The following is a 23,432-nucleotide window of genomic DNA, read 5'->3' as shown; positions in this document are numbered from 1 at the left end:
ACCCTTAGCGTCGTAGAGAGTCCACATGAGCAGAGGCAGCACCCACAGTAGTCCCACAGGACAGGGACACAGAAGTCGCAGAAGGAGCCCATTCAGCACTACAAAAAGGGATCCACGCAGCAGGAGAACCACACAGAGTACTGAGTGTCGCAGGAAGGAGTGCTGGGAGCTGGAACTACACATCACCTGAAGATCCCTTGGAGGAGATGGAAACAAGCCTTGGAAACTGCAAGAGACGTGGTGCACGGGGGTACTGGTCTCCCTCCTTCACGCCAAGGGAGATTCCTTCCTCTTCCTGTGCAGGCTGAAGAGTTGCTGCTGTCTTCTGAGGATGCATGGCTGGGGAAATGTTGCAAAGCTGGCAGGAGTTGTGGAAACAAATTTGCAGAAGAGTCTTCTTCATTGATTGCAGCGTTGTCGGTTCCGGGAGGATCCAGTCGCTGTTCCAGTGGCCAGAAGTTGAAGTGGAGGATGCAGAGGAATCCTGCTGTAGTATTGCAAGCAAAATCTGAGGATCCACCCAAGAGAGAGACCCTAAATAGCCCTAAAAGGGAGGTTGGTCACCTAGCCAGGTAAGCACCTATCAGGAGGAGGCTCTGACGTCACCTGCCTGGACTGGCCACTCAGATGCTCTAAGAGTTCCCTGCCAACCTTGGAAACAAGATGGCAGAACCCAGGGACCCTCTAAATGAGCTCTGAGCACCACCCCTGGGGTGGTGATGGACAAGGGAGTGATTACTTCCCTTTCCATTGTCCAGTTTTGTGCCAGAGAAGGGACTGGGGGGCCACTGAACTGGTGTGGACTGGTTTATGCACGGAGGGCACCAAATGTGCCCTTCAAAGCATACCAGTTGCTTGGGGAGGCTACCCCTCCCTAGCCAGTCACACTTATTTCCAAAGGGAGAGGGTGTTACCTCCCTCTTCCAAAGGAAATCCATTTTTATGCCTTCCTGAACTTGATCAGATCAAGCAGAAGGCGGGCAGAAACCTGTCTGAGGGGAGGCAGCAGCTTGGGCTGCCCGGAAAACTCTGTAAGACTTGTGGTAGCAATGCTGGGGGAGTCCTCTAAGGAGCCCCCAGAGTTCATGGAATCATACTTCCAATACTTCCAACAGTATTGGGGTATGATTCTGACATGTTTGATACCAAACATGCCCAGGTTCGGAGTTACCATTATGTAGCTGGACATAGGTAGTGACCTATGTCCAGTACACACGTAAAATGGCGTCCCCGCACCCACAAAGTCCAGGAAAATGGATCTGGAATTTGTGGGGGCACCTCCACTAGTGCAGGGGTGCCCCACACAAACAGGCACCTGCACCCTGCCCTCTGGGCTGAGAAGGCCTACCATAGGGGTGACTTACAGTGACCTGGTGCACTGATCTGAAGGGAAAATGGGTGCATGCACCCGTTTCATGCAGACGGCAATGGCAGGCCTGCAGAACCCTTTGCATGGGCTCCCTATGGGTGGCAGAATAACTGCTGCAGCCCATAGGGGATCCCCTGGAATCCCAGTGCCCTGGGTACCTAGATACCATACACTAGGGACTTACATCGGGGGACCAGTATGCCAATTATGGGAAGAAAAAGGTACAGTTACCAAGTTAAAAGGGAGAGAGCATAACCACTGGTGTCCTGGTTAGCAGGATCCCAGTGAACACAGTCAAACACACAGACAACAGCCAGAAAATGGGGGTAACCAAGCCAAAAAAGAGGGCACTTTACTATACCATCCATTACACTTTGGAGCATCCCCTGACAGTGAAATATTTGTATTTTAGGGCACAGTCGATTAGATATGTACATTGTCAATGGTCTCCCCGAGAAAAGCTGCAGCATATGAAACATGGTCATTTCTTACCATAACTGCGAATAAATGCTAAAAAACGGATTGAAGGTAGTGTAAAATTCAAATAATTTATTTTGTTCACACAGTGCAAAAATAACAGTTTGGGAAAATACAAATTTAATACAACTTGTATTTTATTAGTGTTACGCGTCTAGTCATTTAGAAATCGAAAAATACACATCCTTAAAAAACAAAGCTTATTTAATGGCATTCATGTTTGTGTCATGGTAAAATATTTATAAATTACAATTTATGTTCATACAAAACTAATATGAAAGAAATGCTATGCATTTTCTGCAAAAACGACCACTCTATAATGACTGTTTCATTCAGTATGATTTTTAAATATCTACAACATTTTGCTCAATGGCAAGTCAGCGGAACTTTAATACGCTAACAATTACGTTACACCTGGCTCCAGCATACCCCTCTAATGAGTATTTGGGAGAAGTTTTCTGGATATTCATTTGGGGCAATACTGGTAAATCCTATAAGAAAGAAAGAGAACGAAAGGTGCGTACTGAAGGCCACCCACTACAGATTCAAATGCAATGAAATCAGTTAAAAAGATGCTTTGAGATCCTCCTTTAAGCAAAGGCAGATCAGGGGTTGCTTTATCATTTTAGAAAAGTTTTCTACAGTCTCAAGTTTAAACCTAACAGCCAGAAAATGCTTTCCCATTTCTAGTGATGTTGCATGAACCTTGCTCAACAACCGAGCTTTGCAGTTTGACCTTGCTTTCAGGTCGGCGCTTGTTCATACCATGATCATCATATTGTTAGTAATCTTGCAACAGTCAACTCTAAGGATGGAACACAATCTCTGCAGTGGCGAAATCTTAAAGCAAGTAATGGACGCTAAGCTTTTTTGCAGAGATAAACTCAACCATGTCGGTCTGACTATAGTCGAACAATATCTTCTACTATAGCAACACAACATATCTAGAGGAACAATGGTGGTAGGTCGGCAACAAACCGTGCAATTTGTTGATAACTTCCATTTAACAACAACTTACACAGAAATGGCTAGCACCCACAGTATAATGATTTCCTTCTTTATTTATCTACTAACGGAAAATAGAGTGAAAAAGCATTGGTTGTTTATCTCACTTTCCTTACACACAAAGCAATTTGGGTCCTTTACAATGGCTTCCTAAAGGTAGCATATGCAAATAAATGAATATTACAATAAATACTGATTTACTTAATTTCAGAAGGTCTGACTGTTTTCCCCAAGTCCCAAATATAGACATTAAGGAGTCGCCATTCGTGCCTCACCTAGGAAATCATATGTTATTTCTGCAATGTCAAAAGCGTCATGCACACCTTCTGGGGACAATAGTGAGAAGAGAGAGCCCTGTTTTTCATTATTTTTCCGAAGAAAGTCCGCAATCACTTTCCAGCGAGAAGCTTCAGAATCTTCTTCTGCCCATTTTAGTCCAGGAAGGAAGGTGGCGACAAGCAGAGGATATGCAGAGTCATGATAAGTCTGGATGAACAAGGATTTCAGCAATTCTTTGTCTCTCTGAAAAAAAAAAAACAGAAAAAAATCAACAAACATGCAAATCCAGTAACAGGGATCAATCTGTACACATTCATGCACACAATCCTTTTAAAAGATAACGTTAATCACCTGTAACATGAGATCTCCCATTACTGTTGTAAATTGGGTACAACCATGTTGAATCTCACCCAGCCTCCAAGGGATGAGGAAAAGGCAGAATAGCGAGATTTCAAAATATTTACTTGCCAGAATTATGTCCCCACACAACTGGCTTGGTAGTCAGTCCCTCAACGATTCACGGCCACTGCTTGTTAGCTATCCTCTGGTTCCATCCATCCCAAAACAAAAGATCATCAATAAATCAGGTAAAAAAGGTAGAGGGCAGATTATATATATATATATATATATATATATATATTCATTGGGAAAAAAAACAAAGGTTACAGGGATGTTATAGTTAGGAAATAGAATTAAAAATGCATAGGAATTCACTTTAAAAAACCAAACGTTACAGTATGTACAAAACCATAGAAATGCAGCTGTTAGTTACTTCAAGTAACTATAACTCGCGCCCCGCCATGCACAGTTTTCTCATCAATAAATTTGACTGCTAATGTTACATTGACATTTTTAATGATGTTATAAACGATATCATGAGTGCTGTAATATCTGTGGTAATTAGCAATGCACAGCGAAGGCAAAAGTTATAGTTACTTGAAATAACTCTAACTATAACAGCTGAATTTAAAGGAAAACGAGATGCATTACAAAAAGGAAAAATGAAACTTTTCATTAATTTTTTCAGAGGAGGCAGTGGCCCATAGGACCTCTGCCTGCTCTGAAATTTTTTTTGCAGTGCCATTCACAACGGGGAAGGGGTCCCATAGGGACCCCTTCCATTTTGCGAATGGGTTACCACCCAATTTAACAGGGTGCAAAATGTGATTGGTTTGCGACCACGTTCGCGGTCACAAACCAATCCTGCATTGCACTGCGACTCGCAATTAGGAAGGGAACTCCCCTTCCTAATTGCGACTCGCAAACCCGTTTTGCGATTCGGTAACCAGGTTACCGAATCGCAAAACAAGGTTTGTGCATTGCGATGTGCTTTTTGCACGTCGTAAACAGCGAAATTCGCTGTTTGCAACGTGCAAAAAGCTTACTACATCTGGCCCTTAGTCACAATAGCTTTAAAGATGGAAGGTTGGTTCGGCATATACCGAGAGGCAGTAATGGCAGACACACGTCCTTTACCTGTGCCCAAAGTTAAGCCATGTCAGGCCAGGGAGACCACAAACAGAAGGACTTCAGACAAGGGTGCAATCAGAGGATCAATTGATTTAGATGTACACCAAGCCACAAACTTATCCCCTTGGCAAGCGTAGATGGTTTTGGTAGAGGAATGCCTGGCTGCCAGAACAATATCACATACTAGAAGAGGGCGATCAAACACTCTCGACTGTCGTCGCTCAATCATCACATATGAAGGTAGAGAGAAGACAGGTTTGGGTGCAATACCATGCCCTGTTGCTGCTACAGAAGATCCTCCTGAAAAGGCAGCCTGACTAGAAGACAGATGCTCATGCTCAGGAGTTAGAGACCATACTCTCAGTGCCCAGTCGGAAGCCAGTGAGATGACTTGAACCTGGTCGTTTTTTATCTTATTGAGAACTCTGTACAGGAGTGGTCCCGGCAGAAAAGTGTATGTGTCCTGAGCTCCACTCTAGACAAAATGCATTTCCAAGTGAGTGCCGCCTTGTAAACCCCAGCCTTCAGAGGTGCTGACATTGCACCTTCTTCCCAATCTTGGAAACGGCTTTGCACCACCTCTGGATGAAAACACCATTTATGATCTGCTAAGCATTGACAGTTGAGTTTGTTTGCTCTGGCGTTCAGAGATCCCACCAGATGTTGAACCACCAGAAATATGTCCTGTCGTTTCAGCCACGTCCAGAGATGTACAGCCTCTTGGCATAGGGACCACGATCCCGCACCCCTCTCCTTCTTGCAATATGACATGACGGTGGTGTTGTCCGTGAACACCTGAACTAGCCTTCCCGTGATGGAAGGAAAAAAGGCTTTCAATGCCAGACAGATCGTTCTGAATTCCAACAGACTGACGTAGAGCTGAGTCTCTGCCAGAGACCAGAAGCATCTGAGCTCCCCCTCATCCCAGGTGCCTGCCCCAACCCATAAGTGATGCACCTTTCACTACTGTGAGCTCTGGGTTGGGTAGAGAGAGACCCATGTACATCTTTCGAAGTTCCTTCCGATATCAGAGTCAGGTCGGAGCGATTCTCCTGATGCTGTCTTTAAATATAGTCAAACACCTCTCTCAGCTCTATCTTATCAATGATACATATAAGGGACAATATTTAAAAAACAATACTTCACAGTTGTTAGTTAAACACGCCTGCAGCTACGGTATACCCGTAAATTGTGTAAATAAACACTTAAATCACATGCTGCACCAAAATCAAACAGATATATATCTCTATATATAAGTATATATATTTTTTAAATGACATTATAAATAAAACACGCAATACTTATCTGCTCTGCTCACAAGCAGTAAACAAAAGAAGGAGAGAAGATGTGCATGGGACTGTTATATGTTGCAATGGTTCTATTTTATTATGACTTCATTGTTGGTTCTTTTTTGGAGCTTTTAAGTTGTGCTGCTCAAAAGGAGTAAATAAAAGGATATTGCATAATGCTTGCCTCGTCTTTAATAAAGTCCCAATTCTCTATACAGTAAACCTCTGAGAATCAACGCTGATGGTGTGCCCACTGGGTCATTAAATCCCACTGAAGAGCCTGCATATGCCAATTGGCATGTTTTACCAAAAGGATGCAGATGGCAAAGAGACCCAGGAGCTTCAGAGTCAGTGTCACTGAAATCCAGGATAGAGGATGAAACATCGTAATCATAGCCCAAATATCCTGGATTCGCTGTTCCGGAGGATAAGCCCGCAGCTGCACTGTATCCAGAAGAACTCCAATGAAAGGGACCATCTGAGAGGGAGTCAGGTGTGACTTTGGCACATTGATAGTGAACCTCAGTGAGTGCAGGAGGTCAGCTGTAGTTTTGATGTGGGAGACGACTGCCAGTGGTGAGCCCACCTTCCACACCCAAACGTCGAGGTACTGAAAGACTGGAACCCCTGACCGCCGCACCTGAGCTACAACCACCGCCATCACCTTTGTCAATCTGTGCTACAACTGCTGCCATCACCTTGGTCAACACCTATGGGGCACTGGTAATGACAAAGGAGAAGACAGCAAAGTGATATTGCTCCTAGCCCATCATGAACCGCAGGCAGATTTGGTGGGCAGGCATGATGGGCTGACCTCTGGCCTTGCACCCTACTAGGTTTGTGGGAGCCGTGTGTTTGAGGCCACATAAAGACTGAGCCTGCTTGCCACAGTGGCTGGGGGGAGAAGACACAGTTGTTAGCCCTTACCACAGCCAAGGATGTGGTGTAAGGCAGAATTGTAGATGTCGTGGGGCCACAGAGAGCCCCAAAGACCTAACAATCGCCCTTCTGTCCTTGAATATCTCCTAGGTTGAATTTGGCTTACCACCAAAGAGACAGATTCCATGGAAGGGCGTGTCCATGAGCGAGGCTCTGAAAAGGAAGTATTCCTCAACCGGGCGTGACCTCTAAGCACCACCAAAAAAGCAGAATCTCTGCCCAGTCAGTTAGTCGTAACCAAACTGCATCTAACTGTGAACTTTGCTGTATCTCATGTGTCAACAATAGCTTGGGAAAGTAAGGCCCGGACCTCATCCGGGACCGTAGGCAACACTCGCTCAACTAAATCCCATGCAGTACAGGAAGAATGCTCCAATAGGCATGCAGTGTTTATGGACCGCAGTGCCAGGCTGGCAAAAGATTAAAAAATCCCCTTTCCAAAACTATCCAGCCTCTTGGATTCCTTATTTGATGCTGTTCTAGGGAAACCAACAATATCGATTCGGGCCACTGAGGCAGGCTTTCTGGGTGTTGGACACAGGTTGAGGGAGGTGGGGTTCCTGGGTGGTGGCAGCAGCAAATAGTTCTGCGCATAGGAGTTCCTGTGCAGGGCTTGGTCCAAGCCCCGGAGCAGGATATCAGTGAGGGCTTTGTTGAAGGGTAGTAAGGGCTCTGATCGGAATATATCTGGTGGAAGCACCTCCGTCAAAACATTTTTTTTTACTTGAACCGTGGGCAGTTGTAGGTCTACAACCTCTGTCGCCCTCTGGACCACCATCGCGAAAAAAGCCCCTTACTCCTTAGCCACCGTTGGAGAAGAGAGGAGGCCAGTGTTTGGTGAAGCATCCAGACCACTGGCATCAGCCAGGTCTTCGTATCAGTTGTCATCAGCCATAGACTCAGCTAGGGGGTCAGAGTAGGAAGAGAGATCCTCAGATCTTTGACATTTGTGTTCCTCTGTGAGCCCTTCAGTGAAACAGGGCTCTGTCTCCATTTCAGGCCATGTGAGATTGGTTGCCGCCGGAAGAAATGTTGTACGATGCCAGTCACTCCATATTGGAGTTGGGAATCACAAAGAGGGTCACAGCACCACTGGGAGAATCCTCGGAGGAGGTTGCAAGTCTCGGATGGGTCTGATCTGGATCCACAAACGGATCCTAAGGGGTCAGACTTACACCGAGGACGAACTGGCCGGTGGAACTCTAGTCGAACACCTTCTGAAACACGCGGTACCCAAAGGTGCTGTAGAGGATTAATCTCCCCAAAAATTAGGCTCATGGCTTCATCAAACTTGGAAAGCTGGGCAGGGGTTGCTCTGGAAAATCTGGGGAAGGAGAAGTGGACACAGTTTCTAATGCCAGCTGCACAGGGACCACTTGCGAGCGAGGTCGGTATTTTGGACATTTTTCCCTTGCATCATCCGAAGAATGGGAGCAACCTGGAGAAGATAAAGAGCGCTTCGACTTCTTGGACTTCTTCTTATGGGGCTTACTAGAAGTAGTCCTGGAGCAAGACAAGGACAGATGTGAGTGACTCTGGGAGTGGTACCAGGATCCGGAGCAGCACAGAGTCACGTGACGAGGTGCCAAATGATTCACGGCTCGCTTGCGGAGGACCTTTGGGGTCATCGTCTTGAACTCTGCAAACAACATGGAGGGGTGGTCCTTCTCAAGATACCACAAACATACCAAGTGGGGGTCTGCCACTGATGTCCGACAATGACAGGCGCCACAAGTTTTGAACCCAGTGGGTATTTTTGGGGACATCACGAAAAAAGAGAAGAAAATGCACAGTAGTCGACGACTAAAAGGTCAAAGTCAGTCGAAAATGACTGAGGGGACTTCGTTTGCTCTGATGGCCCAGAAAAGAAGGAACTGAGGTCAGCACAGAGCCAAATGATGCTACGTACGTTCATGCAAGGATGACTGCTCAGAAATGTTCAGATCCATCCTCATGCCTGGGATTATTCTAAGGTAAGTACTCTGCAGCCAGAAGTCTCTATCGGATATATCACTTTTTGGCCACATTCACACAGGTAATAAAATGTAACAGTTCAATATTTAAAGGAATACTGCACACTACCCTTGGATTCATAATACCCATGAGAAATACAGCTTGCATATGGGGAGTGCCGTCTCTTCCCAGATTTGAACATATGAAAGGAAGACATGGAATGGGACATGTTGGGGGGAAAGCACATATATGAAGGCATTGGTGGCCCAAACAAGTGGGCCAAAGTTTGGCAGCACTGGCAAGCCTACAGAGGTTTAAAGCTGACTGGATGCTAGTATAGAATGTACAACGTTTAGAGGTACCAAATTGATACAAACAGATGCTAGCAGTTATGCTATCTGAATGTGTTTCAAATGGTGCTATAAAGCAATCCATCGGTAAAGTAAAGGTGGCCTGTACTTTGAAAGTAAGAACATTTAATAAAATGCTGTTTAAAAAATATTTAAAGAAAATATGATTATTACCTTTTCAGATCTTTTCAGAGAGCGCTCCTTATATTCCCAGGAACTCTAAAAAATTTAAAAAATTGAGAAAATGTGAAATCAAAATACACTTAAGTTAAACAATTTAATCAAAACTAGCAATGGTACATTTTTGGGGGTGCCGCAGACAAAAAGTATGCTAGGTTGGCCCAAGAGAAACCCACTGACCAGCTCACCACCTTTCATTACTTTTTTTTTTTTAAACTTGATAGCAGTGGAATGTTGAAAGAAAGAGCTAGTTAATATGTCAAGATATAAATTGTATTAACAAAACAAAAACAAAGGTGTGGTTGTATGGGAAAAGCATAGCTACAGTTCCAGCTAACTGTATAATAACTGTTCCAATAGGACTGGTTGGTTCAAATAATATACTGGGCGCATTTATTGTATTAATGCACATACTTACTACCTTTACGATACCATGAACAAATGCACAAAGTTGGCTTTACAAGTTCTTCCTGTTAATGCGCTCAAGCAGAAAAAGTAATTTAAATTTGGTATGTTTTTTTTTTCTGATATATATGGTGTATTGTCTGCAGATTTATTTTGTTTATATTTATTTTTTGAAGAACAAATTAGACAGTTACTTACCTACAATATCGCTCTTTCTGGTGGATACTGTTGACCATCAGTAAGCATCATCATACAGCTCTACACCAATGCCATTCTGCTTTGGAATTTATATGTGTGGCTGCATATGAGCATGTGTGCCAATATCAGTTTCTTTCTACGCTGTATGCGCCCCAGAACACAGAGCCTATCAACAGAATGGTTGTGACCAGTGTGCAGATCTCTAGGCTTAGGACCTTTTCAGATGGATAAGAGAGCCTAGGAAGCAGAATAGAGAGGATGAGAGGGTAGGGGAAGAATCAGCAGTTTGAGAGAGTATCCACCAGCAAGCGTGTTACGAAAGGTAAGTAACTTGTTCTTTTGCTGGATACTTCTAACAGCAGATTCCTCACATTTTGAATAGATACCAAAGCAGTACCTGCCAAGTGGTTGGTCTGTGAACTGGTTCAAACCAAAAGGTCCTGTAAGACCAAGTGGGCAGAGTACCACTTTTCACGGACCCGGCTTTACAGACAGTAGTGCTTCGTGGAGGTATGAAGCAAACCCCTGGTCATAGCCTGGAAAATATCCAGAACAGGTACTCTGTCGGCCAACACAATGGTAGCAGCCTTGGCTCTGGTAGACTGAGCATGTAAGCTTTGTGGTGGTTGCTTTTTGGCCAGTGTGTAGCTGGTTTTGATAAAGTACACAGTCCAATGAGAGATGGTTCTCTCCTGCACTACCACGGAGCTAATTGTCCTCCCGATGGGGTTTGGTACAATCAATGTAGAAGTTGAGAGCTATTCTAGGATCAAGATGATGGAGCCTTTCCTCTTCTTTAGAAGGATGAGTCAGAGCGAAGAATATCAGGAGGGTGATGTTTTGCCTAACTTTAGCAGTAGTCACCACTTTTAGAAGAAAGGAGTCTTGGATCCTCAGGGCCAACTTGTCCAAAACGAAAGTTGTGTATGGTGGGTTGACAGAGAGGGCTCACAGTTTTGTGCCAATGCTGTGACAATGAGGAAAACTGTCTTGAGGGCAAGTAGCCATAATAGACATTTGTGCAGTGGTTCAGAGGGCATACATATGGACATAAGGGCTAGAATCAGGTCCCACTGAGGCATAATCAAAGGAGTAGGCAGAAATGTATGTTGCAAATCTTTAAAAAACACATCACAATAGGTGATTTAAATAAAAAGGGTATATCCGGCAAACACAAAACAGTCAAAAGAGTAGACAAATAGCATTTAGATGAGACCATTGCAAGTCCTTGCTGGGATCAAAAGGAAAAGCAAAACCTCACAGAGTTTGGTCTGAAGTGGGTGAATCTCCTGAACAGTTACAAAGCCACAAATTTGTCCCAAAGGCAGGTGGAAGATGTAGTGGTGGAAAGGTGTACAGAGGTACAGATTTCCACACTAGGAGGAATACATCCCAGAGAAAGAGCCACTTGCAAAACTTCAATGTGCAAAAGTGTTGATATTGCGATTTCTCTGTGGTGACAAAAAGAATGAGCCAAAGTTCTCTCCATTCACAGAAGATCCGTGATTTAGATGATTTGTGACTTGCTAAGTGTTGGCGGCTAAGTCTGTCAACATTATCATTTAGAGATCCCGCCAGGTGGTGTACAACCTGGAAAATCCCCTTATGTTCCAGTCACTTTCTGAGGCATAATGCCTACTGACACAAGGTCAATTACTCTGCCAAACTCTGCTTGTTATTGTATCATATGGTGATGGTATCATCTGTTAGCACCTGCATGAGCTTCCCTTTGATAAATGGCATGACGGATTACAATGCCAAAGGGAAAGACTGCAACTCCAGGAAGTTGATGTGGAACCGGGTCTCTGCCGGAGGTGGGATGCCTCTTATTTCCACCTCTTCCAGATGGTCACCTCATCTCAGAAGCGATGCATTGGTCATCAGTGTTAGCCTTGGGAGGAGTAAGAAGAGGGGTCTGCCACTGGCCCAATCGCAATGCAGAAGCCATTAGAGCAGGTTGTTTGCAGTCTGTTCCAAAATCAGGACATGGTTGGAGATATCCCCCTGATGCTGTGCCAACTGGGTCTTCAGATCCCACTGAAGAGCCTGCATATGGCACCTGACATGCTTGACTAACAGCATCCTGGAGGCCATCAGTCCCATCAGCCAGTCCCCTCACTTAGCTCTAGGACAAAGCCTAAAACATCCATATTGTCACAAAACTGCAAAATGTCCAGAATAGTTTTGATGAAAGGGTGTGCCCACTGACAGTCAACCCCTAATATAATAAGAATTTTGCAATAGTCTGGAGGTGGGTGACGACTGCCTGGGGGGAGTCAGCGTTCAACAGCCAGTCACCAAAGTAGGGGAAGACTGAAACACATAACCTATGAAGAAGCACTGGAACCACTGCCATTAGTTTGTAAATACCCAAGAGGCACTGGTAAGGCCAAAGAGAAGCAAAGTGAACTGAAAGTGCTCCTGCCTCACCGTGCCGCAGATATTGACTGCAGGCCTGCAGGAAGGGGATGTGGAAGTACCAACCTTCAAGCCCAACACTACCAAGCAGTCTCTAGGGTTGAGGGCAGACAAGACTTGAGCCAGAGTGAGCATCCTGAAATTGTGAGAGCAAAGGTCTAAAATAGGACAGAGGCCTTTGTTCTTCTTCAGCACCAGAAAGTACGAAAAGTATTAACCAGATCCTACTTTGATGCCGGTACCCTCTTTATAGCCCCTCTGGATTAGAGGGCCTGCTCTTCCTGCTGTAAGAGGGACGATGGTCAACTTGAAGGATCTACTTATTCAAAGTGATATCTTGCCACCCAAGTAGAAAATGTCAGATCTTGCCTTCTACAGGGTGGCTGTGTGCCTTGAAGGACACAGTAAAGAGGGTTTGCAGCTGCAGCAGTTGGAGGGGCAGGTGAGAGGGCTGCTCATTGTCTAAATTGTTTGTGGGTAGAGTGGGTACAGCAGCTTCAGCCATGAGAAGGCTCTGAGGTCTGTTGGACTAGTTGTGTGGGTGGGTGCTGGCCATATTGAAAGTGCCTATCAGCTACGGAGAGGGTGTGAGAAAGTAGCCTCTTTCTAGCCTTGTTACCCCCACTTTTGGCCTGTTTGTGAGTGTATGTCAGGGTGTTTTCACTGTCTCACTGGGATCCTGCTAGCCAGGACCCCAGTGCTCATAAGTTTGTGGCCTATATGTATGTGTTCCCTGTGTGATGCCTAACTGTCTCACTGAGGCTCTGCTAACCAGAACCTCAGTGGTTATGCTCTCTCTGTACAAATTGTCACTAACAGGCTAGTGACCAATTTACATTGGCATACTGGAACACCCTTATAATTCCCTAGTATATGGTACTGAGGTACCCATGGTATTGGGGTTCCAGGAGATCCCTATGGGATGCAGCATTTCTTTTGCCACCCATAGGGAGCTCTGACAATTCTTACACAGGCCTGCCACTGCAGCCTGAGTGAAATAACGTCCACGTTATTTCACAGCCATTTACCACTGCACTTAAGTAACTTATAAGTCACCTATATGTCTAACCTTTACCTGGTAAAGGTTGGGTGCTAAGTTACTTAGTGTGTGGGCACCCTGGCACTAGCCAAGGTGCCCCCACATTGTTCAGGGCAAATTCCCCGGACTTTGTGAGTGCGGGGACACCATTACACGTGTGCACTATACATAGGTCACTACCTATGTATAGCTTCACAATGGTAACTCCGAACATGGCCATGTAACATGTCTAAGATCATGGAATTGCCCCCCCAATGCCATCCTGGCATTGGTGAGACAATCCCATGATCCCCCGGGTCTCTAGCACAGACCCGGGTACTGCCAAAACTGCCTTTCCTGGGGTTTCACTGCAGCTGCTGCTGCTGCCAACCCCTCAGACAAGTTTCTGCCCTCCTGGGGTCCAGCCAGGCTTGGCCCAGGAAGGCAGAACAAACGACTTCCTCAGAGAGAGGTGTTACACCTTCTCCCTTTGGAAAAAGGTGTCAGGGCTGGGGAGGAGTAGCCTCCCCCAGCCTCTGGAAATGCTTTCATGGGCACAGATGGTGCCCATTTCTGCATAAGCCAGTCTACACCGGTTCAGGGATCCCACAGCCCTGCTCTGGCGCGTAACTGGACAAAGGAAAGGGGAGTGACCACTCCCATGACCTGCACCTCCCCTGGGAGGTGCCCAGAGCTCCTCCAGTGTGCTCCAGACCTCTGCCATCTTGGAAACAGAGGTGCTGCTGGCACACTGGACTGCTCTGAGTGGCCAGTGCCAGCAGGTGACGTCAGAGACTCCTTCTGATAGGCTCCTCCAGGTGTTGCTAGCCTATCCTCTCTCCTAAGTAGCCAAACCTCCTTTTCTGGCTATTTAGGGTCTCTGCTTTGGGGAATTCCTTAGATAACGAATGCAAGAGCTCATTAGAGTTCCTCTGCATCTCTCTCTTCACCTTCTGCCAAGGAATCGACTGCTGACCGCGCTGGAAGCCTGCAAAACTGCAACAAAGTAGCAACGACGACTACTGCGACCTTGTAACGCTGATCCTGCCGCCTTCTCGACTGTTTTCCTGGTGGTGCATGCTGTGGGGGTAGTCTGCCTCCTCTCTGCACTAGAAGCTCCGAAGAAATCTCCCGTGGGTCGACGGAATATTCCCCCTGCAGCCGCAGGCACCAAAGAACTGCATCACCGGTCCTCTGGGTCTCCTCTCAGCACGACAATCGAGGTCCCTTGAACTCAGCAACTCTGTCCAAGTGACTCCCACAGTCCAGTGACTCTTCAGTCCAAGTTTGGTGGAGGTAAGTCCTTGCCTCCCCACGCTAGACTGCATTGCTGGGAACCGCGTGTTTTGCAGCTACTCCGGCTTCTGTGCACTGTTCCAGGATTTCCTTTGTGCACAGCCAAGCCTGGGTCCCCGGGACTCTAACCTGCAGTGCACGACCTCCTGAGTTGTCCTCCGGCGTCGTGGGACCCTCTTTCGTAACTTCGGGTGAGCTCCGGTTCACTCCACTTTGTAGTGCCTGTTCCGGCACTTCTGCGGGTGCTGCTTGCTTCTGAGTGGGCTCCTTGTCTTGCTGGACGCCCCCTCTGTCTCCTCACGCAATTGGCGACATCCTGGTCCCTCCTGGGCCACAGCAGCATCCAAAAACCCTAACCGCGACTCTTGCAGCTAGCAAGGCTTGTGTGCGGTCTTTCTGCACAGAAACACTTCTGCACGACTCTTCACGACGTGGGACATCCATCCTCCAAAGGGGAAGTTTCTATCCCTTGTCGTTCTTGCAGAATCCACAGCTTCTACCATCCGGTGGCAGCTTCTTCGCACCCACAGCTGGCATTTCCTGGGCATCTGCCCACTCCCGACTTGATCGTGACTCTTGCACTTGGTCCCCTTGTTCCACAGGTACCCTCGTCAGGAAATCCATCGTTGTTGCATTGCTGGTGTTGCTGTTTCTTGCAGAATTCCCCTATCACGACTTCTGTGCTCTTTGGGGAACTTAGGTGCACTTTGCACCCACTTTTCAGGGTCTTGGGGTGGGCTATTTTTCTAACCCTCACTGTTTTCTTACAGTCCCAGCGACCCTCTACAAGGTCACATAGGTTTGGGGTCCATTCGTGGTTCGCAATCCACTTCTAGAGTATATGGTTTGTGTTGCCCCTATCCCTATGTGCCCCCATTGCATTCTATTGTGACTATACACTGTTTGCACTGTTTTCTATTGCTATTACTGCATATTTTGGTATTGTGTACATATATCTTGTGTATATTTGCTATCCTCATACTGAGGGTACTCACTGAGATACTTTGGCATATTGTCATGAAAATAAAGTACCTTTATTTTTAGTATATCTGTGTATTGTGTTTTCTTATGATATTGTGCATGTGACACTAGTGGTACTGTAGGAGCTTCACTCGTCTCCTAGTTCAGCCTAAGCTGCTCTGCTAAGCTACCTTTTCTATCAGCCTAAGCTGCTAGACACCCCTCTACACTAATAAGGGATACCTGGGCCTGGTGCAAGGTGTAAGTACCCCCTTGGTGCTCACTACAAGCCAGTCCAGCCTCCTACATTGGTTGTGCAGCGGTGGGATAAGTACTTTGCAACTACTTACCACTTTGTCATATTGTACTTTTCATAAGAGAAAAATACACAAAACAAGTTCAGTGTATGTACACCTAACCAAAACGTTTTGCTTTTCTCCTCTCACTTCTTTACTAAGTGCTGAAAAGTACCTCTAAACTTTCAAAAAGTTCTTAAAAAGTTAAAAAAGTTTTTTTTTCTGTTCTTTAAAAAGTTCTGAAACTTTTTCTTTCTTTTTCTGTCCCTTAAACTCTTGTCTATCATGTCTGGTACAGGTCAAACTCTTGATCTGTCCAGCATAGCTTATGACAACCTTTGCTGGAAGGAAGCAAGGAGTCTCTGCATAGATAGAGGTTTAGGGGTAGGGAAGAATCCCTCAAGACAACTGTTAGTTAATATGCTCCCTGAACAAGATAAGACCTTAGTTGGCACTTCTGGTGAAAAATTAGCTGATGGTTCCCAATCTGATCCTGGGGCACCCCTAGCAAAAGATTTGGGAGGGAACCTTCCCAGCCTGCCCCCTAGGAAGCCACCTAGCATGGCTGGTACTAATGTGAGTTCCCATCACAGTAGGAGTGTTACTTCTGTAGGACAGAATGTTAGAGTGCCATCTGTTAGGGACAGGGCTCCCTCTGTCCATTCACACCATTCTTCTGTGTCAAGGCATGCCCATCCCAAACTCCCTGAAAGCAGAGTGTTAGAAAGGGAACTCAATAGATTGAGAGTGGAAGAATCCAGGCTGGAGCTCAAGAAGCAACAGCTGGATTTAGATAGGCAAGCATTTGATTTAGAAAAAGAAAGACAGAGGTTGGGGTTTGGACCCCATGGTGGCAGCAGCCGTATTCCCAATAGTCATCCTGTAAAAGAGCATGATTCTAGGAATCTGCACAAGATAGTTCCCCCTTACAAGGAGGGGGATGACATTAACAAGTGGTTTGCTGCACTTGAGAGGGCCTGTGTTGTACAGGAGGTCCCTCAAAGGCAGTGGGCTGCTATCCTATGGCTATCTTTCAGTGGAAAGGGTAGGGATAGGCTCCTTACTGTTAAAGAAAGTGATGCCAATAATTTTACAGTTCTTAAGAATGCACTCCTTAATGGTTATGGCTTAACCACTGAACAGTACAGGATGATGTTCAGAGAAACCAAAAAGGAGTCTTCACAAGACTGGGTAGACTTTGTTGACCATTCAGTGAAGGCCTTGGAGGGGTGGTTACATGGCAGTAAAGTTTCTGACTATGAAAGCCTGTATAACATAATCCTGAGAGAGCATATTCTTAATAATTGTGTGTCTGATTTGTTGCACCAGTATCTAGTGGACTCAGATCTGACCTCTCCCCAGGAATTGGGAAAGAAGGCAGACAAATGGGTCAGAACAAGAGTGAACAGAAAAGTTCATACAGGTGGTGAAAAGGATGGCAAGAAGAAAGATGGTGAGAAATCTCAAGATAAGCATGGGGATAAGGGTAAAACCAAAGATCCCACTTCAAATCTTAAACACTCTTCAGGGGGTGGGGATAAAACAAATTCTTCCTCTTCTTCTCAACCCACACACATTAAAAAGCCTTCGTGCTTTGTGTGTAAAAACAGAGGCCATAGGCCAGGGGATAAGTCCTCTCCAGGTAAACCCCCTGAGCCTACCACCACTAATACATCAAGCTCTAGTGCCCCTAGCAGTAGTGGTACTAGTGGTGGGACTGCTGGCAACAGTCAAGCAAAGGGTGTAGTTGGGTTCACTTATGGGTCCATCATAGAAACTGGGGTAGTCAGTCCCAAGACAGTTTCTGTCACACCTAGTGGCATTGGCCTTGCCACACTGGCTGCTTGTCCCCTTACAATGGATAAGTACAGGCAGACAGTTTCAATAAATGGTGTTGAGGCCTTGGCCTACAGGGACACAGGTGCCAGTATCACTTTGGTGACTGAAAACCTAGTGGCTCCTGAACAACACATCATTGGACAACAGTATAAGATTATTGATGTCCATAACTCCACTAAGTTTCTTCCCTTAGCTATAATTCAGCTTAGTTGGGGTGGAGTTACTGGCCCTAAGCAGGTGGTGGTATCACCTAGCTTACCTGTAGACTGTCACTTAGGTAATGACCTAGAGGCCTCAGGTTGGGCTGATGTAGAGTTTTATGCCCATGCAGCCATGCTGGGCATCTCAGAGGAATTGTTCCCTCTCATTTCTACTGAAATGAAAAAGCAAAGGAGAGAAGGCCTGAAAACTCAGGATCCCTCTCCAACAACAGGTAAAAAGGGTATCACAGTATCCCCTAACCACCCTGCCAGTCAGGATACCATTCCTGTGGTAGGAGAAACCTCTCCTGGGGTGGCACCTGTTCCAAGGGAATCATCAGCTGGCATAGCTGTACTCCCTGAGGTGGAAGTACCTCTCTGTGGGATAACTAACATTGGTGAGAAAAAGAGCACCATTTTAGTTAACATGGAGCATCCCTCCAACCCTCCCAGAGAAACTTTAGTGCAGAAACCCTGCACTGCCTCACAACACTTAGGACAGCATCCCCGCCCTATTGTGGAGCTCATAGGACAGCATCCCTGCCCTGCTCCAACTAAAGAGAAACAGCATCCCTGTTCCCTCTTCCAGCCATACGGACAAAGTTTTTGCCCAGCTATGGCTTTACTGAGACAGCATCCCTGTCTGGCATTTTCATCATTACAAATAGGTTCAGTGGACAATTCCCACTGCTCTAAACTAAAACTTACTGATAGAAACTCTGAAAATATATCTTCACATTGTTGCTTAGCTAAAAAACTTCAAACAGGGTGGTTTACATCCCCACAAGGAAGTAACCATATAGTGGATGATAAAGGGAGTAACCAGTCTATTGCAGAGCTACTCTCTACTTATCACCACTTAGACAATAAAGTCTCAACTGGCCAAGGTTAGCCTTATTGTCCTTCGTTTGGGGGGTTTGTGTGAGAAAGTAGCCTCTTTCTAGCCTTGTTACCCCCACTTTTGGCCTGTTTGTGAGTGTATGTCAGGGTGTTTTCACTGTCTCACTGGGATCCTGCTAGCCAGGGCCCAGTGCTCATAGTGAAAACCCTATGTTTTCAGTATGTTTGTTATGTGTCACTGGGACCCTGCTAGCCAGGACCCCAGTGCTCATAAGTTTGTGGCCTATATGTATGTGTTCCCTGTGTGATGACTAACTGTCTCACTGAGGCTCTGCTAACCAGAACCTCAGTGGTTATGCTCTCTCTGTACAAATTGTCACTAACAGGCTAGTGACCAATTTTACCACTTTACATTGGCATACTGGAACACCCTTATAATTCCCTAGTATATGGTACTGAGGTACCCAGGGTATTGGGGTTCCAGGAGATCCCTATGGGATGCAGCATTTCTTTTGCCACCCATAGGGAGCTCTGACAATTCTTACACAGGCCTGCCACTGCAGCCTGAGTGAAATAACATCCACGTTATTTCACAGCCATTTACCACTGCACTTAAGTAACTTATAAGTCACCTATATGTCTAACCTTTACCTGGTAAAGGTTGGGTGCTAAGTTACTTAGTGTGTGGGCACCCTGGCACTAGCCAAGGTGCCCCTCACATTGTTCAGGGCAAATTCCCCGGACTTTGCGAGTGCGGGGACACCATTACATGCGTGCACTATACATAGGTAACTACCTATGTATAGCTTCACAATGGTAACTCCGAACATGGCCATGTAACATGTCTAAGATCATGGAATTGCCCACCCAGTGCCATCCTGGCATTGGTGAGACAATCCCATGGTCCCCCGGGTCTCTAGCACAGACCTGGGTACTGCCAAAACTGCCTTTCCTGGGGTTTCACTGCAGCTGCTGCTGCTGCCAACCACTCAGACAGGTTTCTGCCCTCCTGGGGTCCAGCCAGGCTTGGCCCAGGAAGGCAGAACAAAGGACTTCCTCAGAGAGAGGGTGTTACACCCTCTCCCTTTGGAAAAAGGTGTCAGGGCTGGGGAGGAGTAGCCTCCCCCAGCCTCTGGAAATGCTTTCATGGGCACAGATGGTGCCCATTTCTGCATAAGCCAGTCTACACCGGTTCAGGGATCCCCCAGCCCTGCTCTGGCGCGAAACTGGACAAAGGAAAGGGGAGTGACCCCTCCCCTGACCTGCACCTCCCCTGGGAGGTGCCCAGAGCTCCTCCAGTGTGCTCCAGACCTCTGCCATCTTGGAAACAGAGGTGCTGCTGGCACACTGGACTGCTCTGAGTGGCCAGTGCCAGCAGGTGACGTCAGAGACTCCTTCTGATAGGCTCCTCCAGGTGTTGCTAGCCTATCCTCTCTCCTAAGTAGCCAAACCTCCTTTTCTGGCTATTTAGGGTCTCTGCTTTGGGGAATTCCTTAGATAACGAATGCAAGAGCTCATCAGAGTTCCTCTGCATCTCTCTCTTCACCTTCTGCCAAGGAATCGACTGCTGACCGCGCTGGAAGCCTGCAAAACTGCAACAAAGTAGCAACGACGACTACTGCGACCTTGTAACGCTGATCCTGCCGCCTTCTCTACTGTTTTCCTGGTGGTGCATGCTGTGGGGGTAGTCTGCCTCCTCTCTGCACTAGAAGCTCCGAAGAAATCTCCAGTGGGTCGACGGAATCTTCCCCCTGCAACCGCAGGCACCAAAGGACTGCATCACCGGTCCTCTGGGTCTCCTCTCAGCACGACGAGCGAGGTCCCTTGAACTCAGCAACTCTGTCCAAGTGACTCCCACAGTCCAGTGACTCTTCAGTCCAAGTTTGGTGGAGGTAAGTCCTTGCCTTCCCACGCTAGACTGCATTGCTGGGAACCGCGTGTTTTGCAGCTACTCCGGCTCCTGTGCACTGTTCCAGGATTTCCTTTGTGCACAGCCAAGCCTGGGTCCCCGGCACTCTAACCTGCAGTGCAGGACCTCCTGAGTTGTCCTCCGGCGTCGTGGGACCCTCTTTCGTGACTTCGGGTGAGCTCCGGTTCACTCCACTTCGTAGTGCCTGTTCCGGCACTTCTGCGGGTGCTGCTTGCTTCTGAGTGGGCTCCTTGTCTTGCTGGACGCCCCCTCTGTCTCCTCACGCAATTGGCGACATCCTGGTCCCTCCTGGGCCACAGCAGCATCCAAAAACCCTAACGCGACCCTTGCAGCTAGCAAGGCTTGTTTGCGGTCTTTCTGCACGGAAACACTTCTGCACGACTCTTCACGACGTGGGACATCCATCCTCCGAAGGGGAAGTTTCTAGCCCCTGTCGTTCTTGCAGAATCCTCAGCTTCTACCATCCGGTGGCAGCTTCTTTGCACCCACAGCTGGCATTTCCTGGGCATCTGCCCACTCCCGACTTGATCGTGACTCTTGGACTTGGTCCCCTTGTTCCACAGGTACCCTCTTCAGGAAATCCATCATTGTTGCATTGCTGGTGTTGCTGTTTCTTGCAGAATTCCCCTATCACGACTTCTGTGCTCTTTGGGGAACTTAGGTGCACTTTGCACCCACTTTTCAGGGTCTTGGGGTGGGCTATTTTTCTAACCCTCACTGTTTTCTTATAGTCCCAGCGACCCTCTACAAGGTCACATAGGTTTGGGGTCCATTCGTGGTTCGCATTCCACTTCTAGAGTATATGGTTTGTGTTGCCCCTATCCCTATGTGCCCCCATTGCATTCTATTGTGACTATACACTGTTTGCACTGTTTTCTATTGCTATTACTGCATATTTTGGTATTGTGTACATATATCTTGTGTATATTTGCTATCCTCATACTGAGGGTACTCACTGAGATACTTTGGCATATTGTCATAAAAATAAAGTACCTTTATTTTTAGTATATCTGTGTATTGTGTTTTCTTATGATATTGTGCATGTGACACTAGTGGTACTGTAGGAGCTTCACTCGTCTCCTAGTTCAGCCTAAGCTGCTCTGCTAAGCTACCTTTTCTATCAGCCTAAGCTGCTAGACACCCCTCTACACTAATAAGGGATACCTGGGCCTGGTGCAAGGTGTAAGTACCCCCTTGGTGCTCACTACAAGCCAGTCCAGCCTCCTACAGAGGGCCAAACTGCTGGTGGGACTGATGCGCCAGGACAGACATGCTCAAGGAGTGCATTGTAGCTCTGCTGTATTTAAAGCTCTCAAGAGCCAAGTCTGCCTTCTCATCAAAAAGGTGAAAACCAATGAAGGGCATGTCCATTAAAGTACATTGGACATCCGCAAAGAAGTCTGTAGACCTCATCCAGGCAGGTCTCCTAAGTGTCGCACTGGTGCCAATTGCTCAACCATGGCAATATGTAGTATCCAACCCACAGCGAATCATGAATTTCACTGCTTTCTGCCTACACTTAATGGCTTGTGTAAGTGTTAGGTGTAAGTCATCCAGTGCAGCAGGCAAGACCTGAACAGCGGAGACCAAAAGGTAATGAGTATAGCGTTCCGGTAGGCAACTAACACTGAATGACATTAAGGCCAGACTGGTCGAAGATAGCATGTGCTTCTCAAAAGTTTCAAGGAACTTGGATTCTTTATTTTGTGGGGTTGTAGAAAAATCATTGGGGTTCACCTTGCTTGTGGATGCCTAAACCACCAAGCTTTTCAGAGCTAAGGCGCAGTGCTGTCTGCCTTCACAAGGGGTGCAGAACATCAATTTGCCCATGCTCCAACAAGGGTGTCAGTGAGCGCCTCACAGAAAGGTAGGTGAGGCTCAGTGTTAGATTGTCAGGGTTGGAGGACTTCAGTCACAACACTCTTTTTCACTGCCATCATTTGCAAATGGAGATCGAGACCCTCAGCTACCCTCCACATCATAAATGCAAAGGTGGAACTTTCTTCAGTCGCTGGCTTGGGTGAAAATGGCTGGAAAAATATCCAGGCTGCTAGCCCTCTGCAATCAAATACCAGCTGTCATCTGTATAGGGTCGAGAAAATTCATCCCCATCTAATTAATAGTTGCTATCGGAATCTGTGCCAAAAACATTGCAGCTGATCTGGGCCCTACCTTGAGGCATGGGTACTGTATCACTGCCTGATGGGTTGGTGGAAGGCTGTGGCCTAGTGGGATCAGGTTACGGCTTTGGATGAGGTTGAAGCAGAGTCAGATTGGAGTTGGAGAGTACTATTAGTTGCGTTCTTCATCTGGCATCAACAGAGTCAGCACTGGCCTCAGTGCTCCGGGGTCTGGGGTGGGTTGTGACATTAAGAGCGATTTCTGCACTGGTGCAAAACCCATAACAGATCCAGAAGTACCAATTGGCACATAGGGCACATCCTCCAGTAGAGTTCCAGACATAGGGGGTCATTATGACCCTGGCGGTCACCAGTTTTGTGGTGTTTTGGGGTCTCATTGCGTATACCTAGTAGAGTACTGCCAAGTGTGGTAGGGGCAGAATATCCTAGGATTGTTTTAATTTGTGCAAGAATTTCAGACGAGAAGGGTCGGATAGTGGGACAGTCCCACCAAATATGTTTCAAGTTTCCTAATAGTATGCAGCACATCCAACATAGGTCTGAGGTGTTGGGATGGATTAGTTTAAGTTTGGTGGGGTGT

General features: G+C 46.7%; 1 protein-coding gene across 2 annotated transcripts in view; it reads right to left on the bottom strand.

The window, feature by feature from the left end:
* Positions 1–1,898: 1,898 nt before the first annotated feature.
* The window catches only part of NPHP1 (nephrocystin 1), a 523,503-nt gene continuing 501,969 nt past the window's right edge, over positions 1,899–23,432 (bottom strand). The window contains exons 19-20 of one of the 2 annotated variants that reach the window (XM_069234711.1): positions 9,306–9,350; positions 1,899–3,373 (exon numbers count right to left, since the gene is read on the bottom strand). In XM_069234711.1, the coding sequence (XP_069090812.1) occupies positions 3,101–3,373; positions 9,306–9,350 (318 nt within the window). In that variant the 3' untranslated portion in view covers positions 1,899–3,100. The remainder of the gene's footprint in view (positions 3,374–9,305; positions 9,351–23,432) is intronic. The other variant, XM_069234712.1, reaches the window with a different exon arrangement.

The sequence above is a fragment of the Pleurodeles waltl genome, chromosome 5 (assembly GCF_031143425.1).
Source record: "Pleurodeles waltl isolate 20211129_DDA chromosome 5, aPleWal1.hap1.20221129, whole genome shotgun sequence".
Classification (NCBI taxonomy): Eukaryota; Metazoa; Chordata; class Amphibia; order Caudata; family Salamandridae; genus Pleurodeles; species Pleurodeles waltl.
The sequence above is the reverse complement of the archived record's forward strand: the minus strand, read 5'-3'. Positions and strand labels throughout refer to the sequence as shown.